This window comes from Sinocyclocheilus grahami, unplaced genomic scaffold (assembly GCF_001515645.1).
Source record: "Sinocyclocheilus grahami isolate Dianchi unplaced genomic scaffold, SAMN03320097.WGS_v1.1 scaffold133.1, whole genome shotgun sequence".
Lineage (NCBI taxonomy): Eukaryota > Metazoa > Chordata > Actinopteri > Cypriniformes > Cyprinidae > Sinocyclocheilus > Sinocyclocheilus grahami.
In genome coordinates this window covers 1,368,938-1,381,319 of record NW_015505312.1, presented here as the reverse complement: position 1 = coordinate 1,381,319, position 12,382 = coordinate 1,368,938, and the positions used below count along the sequence as shown (strand labels likewise).

The 12,382-nt window shown below is 35.5% G+C and overlaps 1 protein-coding gene across 2 annotated transcripts in view; it reads left to right on the top strand.

The window, feature by feature from the left end:
- Window positions 1–10,665, top strand: part of LOC107590831 (lactadherin-like) — a 27,839-nt gene extending 17,174 nt beyond the window's left edge. Inside the window, exons 4-10 of one of the 2 annotated variants that reach the window (XM_016279748.1) lie at window positions 3,661–3,774; window positions 3,995–4,176; window positions 4,279–4,434; window positions 4,588–4,732; window positions 6,271–6,455; window positions 7,390–7,545; window positions 8,967–10,665. In XM_016279748.1, coding sequence (XP_016135234.1) covers window positions 3,661–3,774; window positions 3,995–4,176; window positions 4,279–4,434; window positions 4,588–4,732; window positions 6,271–6,455; window positions 7,390–7,545; window positions 8,967–9,110 — 1,082 coding nt within the window. In that variant the 3' untranslated portion in view covers window positions 9,111–10,665. Of the gene's footprint in view, window positions 1–3,660; window positions 3,775–3,994; window positions 4,177–4,278; window positions 4,435–4,587; window positions 4,733–6,252; window positions 6,456–7,389; window positions 7,546–8,966 lie in introns of both variants that reach the window. The other variant, XM_016279747.1, reaches the window with a different exon arrangement.
- Window positions 10,666–12,382: the final 1,717 nt, after the last annotated feature.

Below are 12,382 nucleotides of genomic sequence, written 5' to 3'. Positions count from 1 at the left end.
CTTTTCATTTATTTTGAAAGATGAAGCTCGTGATTATGGTAAGGGGCGTTACATTTCCGACGAGTGCTTGTGGTGTTCGGCCAATCACAATGCACTGGGTCAGCTGGCCAATCAGAGCAGACTGCGCTTGTCGGAAGGAGGGACTTTGTAGAAAACGAAGCGTTTGAGAGAGGCGGGGCATAGAGGACCTACAATAATGTACAGTATTTGAAAAATAATGTGTTTTTTGAACATTAAAGCATGTCAACATATTCTGTTACACCAAATACACAAAATAATGATCTTTAAAAAAGCATCATATGACCCCTTTAACAAACCACCAATAGAAGGTGACCAATTACCAGTAGAGACCGACAGGGTCCATTACAGTTTCCATTAAAACCAATACAAGTCCCATTATAACCAGTAAAACCATTACAAATTTTGTAATGGTGTCTATTGTTTTGTTTTTTTTCTGCAAGGTTATGCTTAATGCTTAATGTTAGCATTAGCAGTTAGCATTTGGGAGGTTGCCATTAAATGCTTTTCGATATCTGACTCCTAAAAACGTTAATTAGCTTGTTAGTGGTTTAACATAGTTGACAGTGTTAACATTTGCAGTTTGCATCTGGGTAGCTGACATACTTTCGGGAACTATTTAGTACGGTGGCCTAGTAGTGCACAACACAACAAAATCACCACAACACAGGACTAATTTAATTGTATTGTGCTAATCTTGTGTTGCAGCTTGTTTCCGTGGTGTTGTGCTCATTTCATTGTGTTGTGCTAATTTCGTTGTTTTGTGCTAATTTCACTGTGTTGCCGCTTGTTTCCATTGTGTTGTGGCTTGTTTCCATTGTGTTGTAGAGATTTCGTTGTGTTGTGCACTACAGGGCCACCGTAATTTAGTGATGTTCTGTGGTAAAACCAAACAAATCAATGTACTAATCTTTCTTATGAATATAGAGGATACATGGACTATGCAAAAAATGCAGCTTGAAGCTCCGATTCATCCAGCAGTCATTTTAGCTCAGTCCAGTAGTGATGGGTCGTTCTTGAACGATTCGTTCATTTTGAAGTTCGAGTCGTCTCTGGGAGTGATTTGTTCAGTCGCGCATGCGCAACATCCTATAGGTTCTGTACTGGAATTAGTCAAGTAGTTCACCTGTTTCGAGTCTTCGGGTTTTTCGAGTCGTTCGTTCATCATGTGACAGCCCCATAAGCTTAACCAATGCAGTCTGAGCCGGAAAGATAATTGATTAGTTCATCTCTCGAGTCTTCAGGTTTGAGTCGTTCATTCATCACGTGACAGACCCATAAGCTTAACTATACAGTCTGAGCCGGAAAGAGACTTAATAATAATAACCTACTCTTTGTTACCTTTGTTACAACATTCAGTGTTATGGAAAAGAACCATCATGACAGAATTTCACACATTTATAAACTGTAAGAAGTAAAAAGCTACAATTTGAGACCAGAAACGCATCACGTAACTGTAAGAGTAAATAATAATGATAATAATGTTAATAATAATAATAATAACTATGCACCCATTTGTAAGAAAGCTTGTAAATTAACTAATTTCTCTATCCAATGCTGTCACGTCACGTGACAAAAGAACGAACGATTCGAAAGACTCAAGAGATGAACTAATCAATTTTCTCTTTCCGACTCAGACTGCATTTAAGTTTATGGGGCTGTCACGTGATGAACGAACGACTCAAACCCGAAGACTTGTCAGATAAGAGATGAGGTGAGCCAATCATTGACTGAAGACCCTGGTAAACAATGAATTAATCTTTTCTGTTTCTTATAGCATTATAGATTTGTATTGTTTGTAGTGTGGTCAACGTTTGCGTAAGTAGTAGACGTGTTGGGGAAGTAACACGTAACATTTTAATTATATTTTGCTAAAATGAACGAAATGAACAAAATGACTCGAAAAAAGATTAGTTCATTTTGCTGAATGAGACTCAAAGGTCTGAGTTAGTAAAATGATCCGAACTTCCCATCAATACAGTCCAGCACAAAGTGACCGCTCTTAACACTTATAGGGAAGTATTGCTCGCTGACCTCTGGAGGTTTGGAGGTGTGTCAGTATGTCTGAGCACTGCATTGGCACTGGACCACTGTGACCGGTCACACCCAGTCACGCTCCATCTGCACACACCAGATAATCACACTGATTTCCTTCAGTTTTCCTGGAATGTTCTATTGCAGAGTCTTTCTGTCTTTTTTTTCTCTGTTTAATATTTTTTCCCCCACAACATATATTGCCCTTCAGGTACATGAGGGCCATTATACACCCTTGCTCTGCATCATCATGTTGACCTTTTAATAATTCTGACACACTTGTGTTTGAACATGTTGGTGATCTGACGTGGCGCTGTTGCTCATAAGTGGATTAGAAACTTCAGCAGGTCTGCCTCAGCCTCCTATATCCTCTTAATGAACGACTGTAAAGATCCAGTCATGCAGAGATTGTGGTGTCATATGTGGGTTCCCTTTATGCACCCTCAATTCTGGGTCACCATCGTAAGTTGAAAACCTTATGACAAGTATTTCTGGCATTAATTTGGACAAACGTTATTGTATTTAACGGAGTGGTACATCTCTAACTGGATGAGAAAACATTTCTCGGAACATCAATTTTCCAAGACTGAATATTAAGAAAAAACCATGATCAGTTCTTCACGTAGCTGTCAAAACCAAATAATACAGCTGGGATTGTATGAATTCAGTGCACATGTAGTTCATATTGAGTAGTGAGTCATCACTGTATAGCAAAACAAAATTTACAGTAAAAATGAAATACTCTATTTGGACAAATGAATACCATAAAAACAATATCTAAAAAAGACAGCATGGTTTATGTTGTAAAAGCAAATATTAAACCATATATATATATATATATATATATATATATATATATATATAACAAACCTGCAAGTTTTTTTTTACCACCTCATCTGCCTCTTTCCCTCTCTGTTCTTTATATTTCCTTTTTTTAGATTTTGTTTTACTTTTATATGCAGTAATATTGACAATAAGAGCACACTTTAGTGCCTGCATTAAAAATTTTAATGACATTGCATTACAAAATGTAATTAATATTGTTTAATACTTTATTATTTAAAATCTGAACATTTAAAAAAAAATTCTTGGTTAAAAAGAATGCCTCTTGGTTTGATTTTGTTATATAATTAAGTGATATTCATGAGAGATGCTTTGAGTTTTTGTGCTTTTAATAAAGAGATTTTTATTTAATTTAAATAAATTTCAATTGAATAATTTTATAAAATGTATTTATATATTTAATAAAGTTTTATTTAGAGACTCAAGTTTCGTAAATGAAATCGTTGAGGGAATCAGAACTAAAAAACTATTCAAGTAATAAGAATGTGTTTGTATATTTATTATGGCCGATACATTACTTTAAAGGATATTTCATATTACAAACTTCATTCGGAAACCATTTTGCAGAATAAATATGTATATTAGATCATTTTAGCTTTTGAAGCAAAGAATTTGATCTTTGTTTTATCTTCATGCACCTCAGACCATTGTAGAAGTTGCATGTTGCCACCTAGAGGTAAAGAAAAGTGCTTTATTTTTGACAAGCTGTTTTGCTTGTCCAGACCAGTTTTGTTGAGTTTTACAGAAACCTTATGATTCCCACAGATGTGAATGACTGTGCCAGCCAGCCCTGTCAGAATGGAGGCACCTGTCGAGATCTTGATGGCGATTTCACCTGTAAATGTCCCTCCCCCTATGTGGGAAAGCACTGCAATCTGCGTAAGTAGGACATTGCCAGTACACATGTCCACAAACTGTTTTTCACTTTATTTCCTCCACATATTTGGCTTTTCATTTGGTGACTTCATTCACAGGAGAGATGTAGCCACTGTGTGCTGAATGCGGTCATCACACTGTTTATCCATCTGTCTGTCGCACAGTAAGCCTGTTTGTCTCCTGAGCGCTTGAATATCTGTTAATGTCTGGCTCTGGTTCCCAGGATGCATCTCTCTGCTGGGAATGGAAGGAGGAGGGATCGCCGAGTCTCAGATTTCTGCCTCTTCTGTGTACTATGGCATTCTGGGACTGCAGCGCTGGGGGCCTGAATTGGCCCGACTGAATAACAAGGGACTCGTTAATGCTTGGACCTCAGCGACACACGACAAGAACCCCTGGATCGAGGTAAAACGAATCTGTTTGGTTTACTGGTTAAATACATATTTGGAGTTCAAATATTATTTGTGCTGAGCCCAAAAATGACTAATTTAATGACTTTAATGATAGATCAATCTGCAGAGGAAGATGCGTTTCACTGGCATCATTACGCAGGGTGCCAGTCGCATGGGCACAGCCGAGTTCATCAAAGCCTTCAAGGTGGCATCCAGTTTGGATGGGCGAACCTACACCATGTATAGACCTGAGGGCCAGAGCAAAGATGTGGTGATGATTCACTAATTTTTCTCTTTTATTTATTTATTTTATTTTTTTAGTGACCATTTTGGTTTGAACTTTTTGGGTGTTTGTTTAACTGCGAACACTTTTGGTCAGATGTAGTTGTCAATAGTAATGATTGTATTCATTTCTGTTCTCCAGATCTTTGTTGGTAATATGGACAATGATGGGACAAAGACTAATTTGTTCGATCCTCCAATCATAGCTCAGTACATACGAATCATTCCTGTTGTGTGCCGTAAAGCCTGTACACTGAGACTGGAGCTGGTGGGCTGTGAACTCAACGGTAAAGTCCCAGTGATATTTTTGCATGTTTATACATTCTTAAGAATAGATTTATGGAAGCCAAAAGACAAAACAACTCCACTAGAATATGCTGTGGTTTTATGGAAGAAAAAGTGAGCAAGCAACATCACAATTTCCTGCTCGTCTTCGTTTGTGGTAAAGTTAATGCCTGTTTAGCTGAAGGAACAAAGTCACATCTTCCCAAACTGGGACTCTAGCCAGTAAACGTTCTGAGCAGAAACCTCTCAGACATTTGACTTATTTAGCACATTTGACACAGTTCTGAGCTGCATATAGTGATGATGAACAACACTGGTTAATTTGTGTGGTATGTGCTTGGTATATTTCGTTCTTGTTTTCTGCAAGCATTTAAGAAAGATCAAGTCTCTTCTTGATTATTTGTTTAAAATATTATATTATATTATTATTCTCATATCGTAAAATAAGGATGCACTGATGCATTAAAACAAAATTTGGCCGATATGATAAACCAATAATTAATTTAATGTTTTCCCCAATGAATTAATAATTTACATTGATAAATGAACATTATAAATTTGTGAATAATTATACACAAATAAATAATAACACATTTTGTGGTATCTGCTTAGTACATTTCGTTCCTGTTTTCTGCAAGCGTTTAAGAAAGATCAAGCCTTTTTTTGATTGTTTGTTTAAAATATTATTTTATATTACATTTATTATATTATTCTCATATCGTAAAAGTAGGGGTGCACTGATACATTAGAATATTTTGGCTGATATGATAAACTGATAATTATTTTAATGTTTTGGCCAATAAATTAGTGAATAATTATACAATTTATTTTAAAATGATAATGTTTATTTATAATAAATATAAAATTATTTTTAAAAAATGTATACAATTTAATTAATTAATAAAAACTGCATAATGAATTAGAAAACTAAAATTAATGTATAAATTATATAATTGGCCAATTTTTATATTATATTATGTAAAAAACATAACTAGTTTAATATTATAATAATATACTAAACCACTGTATACAATTATGATCTCAATTGGCATCTCAATATTATAATGTACAGTATGAACAATAGATATTCACTTTGAGATTAAACATTTATCAGTGTTATTAAATTATTACTGTTTTTAAAGTTAGTATCATTATTAGTAAATTATACTAATAATTTTAAAAAAAGTCCAATATCAGGCGATATGGTACGTTATATTATGCATCCCTACATGAAAGTCTAATTTCTAATCACTGAAATGGTGCAGATGTCAATGTTTCATTCACTGTTCCATCTGTGTCTCTCAGGCTGTCCATCACAGCACGCTTCACACACCGCCGGCTCTTGCCAGCATGCGCTTCACACACACCCCATCACACACAGCGTCTTGCCTCACCTGCTCACCTGCATGAAACTTGCTCAGCGCTGATGTGGTTTGTGCCGCTTGTGCTGACATGCTTCCCATCCATCTCTCTGCCACTTCCTGTCCCGTCCCCTCCCTCTTTCTGTTGTCTCACTTCACAGTGTATTTGAACACGACAGGTTGCTCCGAGCTGCTAGGTATCAAGTCACGGCTGATCGATGACAGGCAGATGACAGCTTCCAGCACTTTTCGCACCTGGGGGATCGAGTCGTTCACCTGGCACCCGCATTACGCTCGTCTGGACAAGCAGGGCAAGACCAACGCCTGGACAGCAGCCAGCAATAACCACTCCGAGTGGCTGCAGGTGAGATGACAAACTTGTAAGCCTGTGAAGTGATTAAATATCTGAAGTAATTCTCATTTACAATAATGTGTAACATCTGGAGTGAGTCTTTAACTGAATGAAGTTGTATTTTTCTGTAGTCTTAAATTTTGTAAAGAGACAATGCAAAGGCAATAATAGTATGGAATATCATTACAATTTAAAATAACTCTTTTCTATTTGATTATATTTTAAAATGTAATTTATTCCTTTGATGCAAAGCTGAATTTTCAGCATCAAATTTTCAGTGTCACGTGATCCTTCAGAAATCATTCTGAAATGCTGATTGTTGCACAAGAACATTTCAATTTATTAATTTCAGTGTTAAAAACAGCTGCTTAATATTTTTGTGAAAATCGTGATACATTTACAAAAAGTGAAACAAAAGTGACATATATTTAAAGTAGAAATCCTTTGTAACATTATAAATGTCTTTACTGTCACTTTTGATCAGTTTAATGTCCATGATAAATTTAATTTCTTTAATAAATTTTTTTTTTACTAACCTCAAATTTTGAACAATAGTGTATATATCACTCCAACTTTAACCAAAGTCATTTTTATTAAGCGGGAGTATTGCCTGGATACTGTCCAAGATGAGTTTGAAGTCTTCCCTTCTGTTAACGTCTGGCAGTGTTTGCTTAGGAAATGAATTCATTCTTGATCGTTGCTTTGGGATCCTAGCACATTTACACATTGGATGACCTTTCAGAGGCTGAACGCAGTCAGATCGCCCTGATTTTCAATCTGAACTGTCCTGAGAGGCTATCATTTACAAACAGCAAACCTCTTACAATTACGCAATTATCTGGAGGCCAGTAGTGAATCTGTCATAACATGGATCATAATAACTAAATGCCAGTTTTTTTTATGTAAGACCACTTGCTGAGTTGTTTTTTTTTCTTCTTTCTTTTAGGTGGACCTGCTCAGAACAAAGCGCATCACAGGGATCATCACGCAAGGGGCCAAAGACTTTGGCAACGTGCAGTTTGTCTCCGCCTTTAAAGTGGCTCACAGTGATGACGGCAAGTACTGGACCATACTCAAAGACGACAAGACAAAAACGGATAAGGTTGGTTTTTAACCACGATTTGATTCCTCACTTTGAATTGAAATCAAAATTGACCCCTAATTACCTAGTTCCTTTTGAATCAAGTCTTATCCTGACCTACAAATGAAAGGTTTCACTCGGAACACAAATGGGTTGAAAATCTTTGTCGATTTAACTGACGATTTTATGTTTTAGTGGCTGTGATCAGTGTTTTATTAAATAAAATTGTTTTTGTTAAAAAACATTTAAAGTAATAGTAAAAGATGGAATATAAAAATAATTAGTATAAGATGGAAAAACTTTGCTTCTGCTAAATGTTCGGATCATAAAATGAAAAAGAAACATGCTGCAGCTAGAGAGAGGAAGATCCCCCGTAGCAGATCTAGACAGGTGGTGCTGGGGAAGAGGTGGGCTAAGATGAGGACCTACATAGCATGCAAACATAGTATTCATTGAATATGTCCTGGTTATATAGGTAAACAGTAATTAGTATGTAAATCCGATTGGCTGGAATGGCCAATTATAATGCAAGTAAAATTTAATGGCTGAAATATTGATTAAATATTATGTTTCATACTATGTTTGTTTGTATGTTTTAGTGCCGGTTTTCAATGTTGTTAACCTAAACCATTAAAAATTGTCAAAAAAATAAATAAAATATAAATATTTCCTGAAAAGCTTGGGGAAAAAAAGGAAATTTAAGAAGTAAAATGTAAGAAATATTGCCTTGATTGAAATAACTGAAATAAAATGTGTTTAAGTTGAAGTGCTAAAATTACTAAAAGTAAAAATAAATAAATAATTTAGTTTAAGAATAAAACTAATAAAAATGTCAAAAGCACTAAATTACTTAAAAAAATTAAAATGAAAGCTATTTCAAACTATAAATACATACTATAATAGCATATAATAAATAAAATAAAACAACTCTACGATGTTTATGTGCTCAGCATTGGTCTACTTTTTGGATCTGTGAATTCAGTATGTCAATATGGAACTGTGAATTCTATATCAATATACCGATCAATTAAATATGTCAGTATGCCAGATATGTCAATTATTATAAAACTTAAAGGGATAGTTCCCATAAAAATGAAAATTCTGTCAGTTTATTCACCCTCATGTCATTCCAAACCTGTATGACTATCTTTCTTCTGTGGAACATAAAAGAAGATATTTTGAGGAAATTTTGTTTTTTTTAAATGGACAAAAAAGTTGAAACATTCCTCAAAATATCATCTTTTGCATTCCACAGACGAAAGTAAGTCTCTCAGGTTTGGAACGACATGACGGTGACAGAATTGTCTTTTAACAGATTCCGAACTTCCACCACATCTTTTCAACTGGCCACACATCTTGTGTACATTATGCTTTTTCCCCCCCTATCCGTCTGTCACGTCCTTGTCTCACCACATCTTTATTTCCTTCTGCTTCACCTGCAGATTTTCCCTGGCAACAGCGACAACAACGTGCACAAAAAGAACGTGTTCGAGCCCCCCTTCTACGCACGATTGGTCCGCATCCTGCCATGGGCGTGGCATGAACGCATCACCCTGCGAATGGAGCTGCTGGGCTGCGATGAGTAGAACTCCTCCCTCTCCATCTCTCTCTCTCTCTCCCCTTCTCCTCTTTTATACTTGCCTCCATTCCTTCTTCCCTCAACCACGCCTGCACCGCCTCACTCTTAGCAACAGAGGGCACCATCGCCACACCACCCTGCACAGCTGGGGACCCATGTCACAGCGGCCAGCAGCAAATGAAGCTCAAACTCACAGCGTGACGCATTTAGCATTAAATATTTTGTACTAAAGATAGTCTGATGCAGTGGCCATTTGAAGATGAAGTCAATGCTAATGTATATTAATGTTTATTTACCCTAGATGACCATATTAGGAAATAGCTTAAGTTTTTAGAACTTTATTGTGTTACAAATGAGTTGTAACAATTTTATTTCGTTTTGTCAGATAAAACTCACTCAATTACAATCAATTGGAAAAAAGACTGTACATACCAAATAAGTCACAATTTATTTATTTACACAGGAATCAGTGTGTTTGGTTGTAAATGCAGTCAAGCTGTTTTATATCTTATCTTATGAAGTAGTTTAAATTAGCAAGTGATGAAGTCACAAAATATAGTTGTGCTTTATGCTAATTTGTATATTATGTAATAAAAGTAGCCATTTGATCATTTTTTTTCTTGTATAAAATATTTGGTTTAAATCAATTTACTTTTTTTTTTCACTAGGCTAATGCATTTTTTACCTAAGTATAAAATGTGACAGTCAATCATTTATTATTTTTTGATCACTTTTGTTTAATTTGAATGGCCACGGATCTCAGGTGCAGTTCAATCATTTGCAGTGTGCTACTGAATTTAAAAAAAAATTATTCCATAATTCTGTAATAAACCACCTTTTTATAGTACAAAAATACTTAAAAGCCAAAGTGGTCTCATGTTTTTCTTATTATGATGTCCGCAAATGTGTAATTTTTTTTTAAATGGGGCCACACTTGCGTTATAAGCTTTGACGTACCCTGTCACAAGATTGGTCGCATAATGAGATTCAGGATGGGTGCAAATCTAATTTAGAATAATTTTTACGGTGGCACTGAATCTCTGATATGACCATCCAATCTACATAATGTTTTCAAAATGATGCATTGTGACCCCCCTCCCCCCCAACCCATCCACTCGAATAAATTTACAATTTTGGGCTTGTGCAATATGATACGAGTATTAATATGAATTAATATTAATAGAGCTTTAGGAGAAAATATATGGGCAGTATTTCTCTGAGATATTTTCTGAGAAGAATTGAAGTGGTAACAAACACTGAAGAATATTCTAATAATCCAGCATGATCTCTGCATTTAGGCTGCATGCATTTAGATTTTCTCTGGTATGGATTCTGTACTGATGTTAGCATTTGATTTTTCTCAGAGTTGTTTTCATTGCAGTAAAGACACATTGACTTTGTAATTTTTATTCAGTGTGCTCTTAACACTTTTGTCATTTTTTAATGCCTCATACTGTAGCACTCTTCTTGTGTTCAGATTGTTTAGAATAGATGCATTTCCTTAGTATTTCTTGAAATAGTTTCCTCATGTTTTCAACTGTAGAAACAAATAAAGAATATAATAGATACTTATGGCCTATCAATCATGTTGTGTCTTGTTATGAAACCTCCATAATATGCTTTTATTAAAAAAAAGTTCAAATCTTTGGATATTTCCTCAACTAAAAAAACCGGAACATAAAAGAAGATATTTTGAGGAAATGTAGGGTTTTTTGTCCATATTTGAAAGTCTGTAGGGACCAATAAGTTGTCTTGTCATTCATAAATGGACAAAAAAATATAATCTACTGTGTTCCACAGAATAAAATAAGTCTTTCAGGTTTGGAATGACATGACGATGACAGAATGTTCGTTTAACAGATTCCAAACTTCCCCCACATCTTTTCAACTGGCCACAGCATTGGCCGCTCATCTTGTGTATATTCTGCTTCATCTGTCTGTCACGTCCTTGTCTCACCCCATCTTTGTTTCCTACTGCTTCACCTGCAGATTTTCCCTGGCAACAGCGACAACAACGTGCACAAAAAGAACGTGTTCGAGCCCCCCTTCTACGCACGATTGGTCCGCATCCTGCCATGGGCGTGGCATGAACGCATCACCCTGCGAATGGAGCTGCTGGGCTGCGATGAGTAGAACTCCTCCCTCTCCATCTCTCTCTCTCTCTCCCCTTCTCCTCTTTTATACTTGCCTCCATTCCTTCTTCCCTCAACCACGCCTGCACCGCCTCACTCTTAGCAACAGAGGGCACCATCGCCACACCACCCTGCACAGCTGGGGACCCATGTCACAGCGGCCAGCAGCAAATGAAGCTCAAACTCACAGCGTGACGCATTTAGCATTAAATATTTTGTACTAAAGATAGTCTGATGCAGTGGCCATTTGAAGATGAAGTCAATGCTAATGTATATTAATGTTTATTTACCCTAGATGACCATATTAGGAAATAGCTTAAGTTTTTAAAACTTTGTTACAAATAAATTGTAATAATTATATTTCTTTTTTTGTCAAGTAAAACTCAAACGAGTTACAAACAATTGGAAAAAAGAAACCGTACATACCAAATAAGGCACAATTTATTTATTTATTTTCACAAGAATCAGTGTGTTAGTTTAGTTTTAAATGCAGTCAAGCTGTTTTATATCTTATCTTATGAAGTAGTTTAAATTAGCAAGTGATGAAGTCACAAAATATAGTTGTGCTTTATGCTAATTTGTATATTATGTAATAAAAGTAGCCATTTGATCATTTTTTTTCTTGTATAAAATATTTGGTTTAAATCAATTTACTTTTTTTTTTTCACTAGGCTAATGCATTTTTTACCTAAGTATAAAATGTGACAGTCAATCATTTATTATTTTTTGATCACTTTTGTTTAATTTGAATGGCCACGGATCTCAGGTGCAGTTCAATCATTTGCAGTGTGCTACTGAATTTAAAAAAAAATTATTCCATAATTCTGTAATAAACCACCTTTTTATAGTACAAAAATACTTAAAAGCCAAAGTGGTCTCATGTTTTTCTTATTATGATGTCCGCAAATGTGTAATTTTTTTTTAAATGGGGCCACACTTGCGTTATAAGCTTTGACGTACCCTGTCACAAGATTGGTCGCATAATGAGATTCAGGATGGGTGCAAATCTAATTTAGAATAATTTTTACGGTGGCACTGAATCTCTGATATGACCATCCAATCTACATAATGTTTTCAAAATGATGCATTGTGACCCCCCTCCCCCCCAACCCATCCACTCGAATAAATTTACAATTTTGGGCTTGTG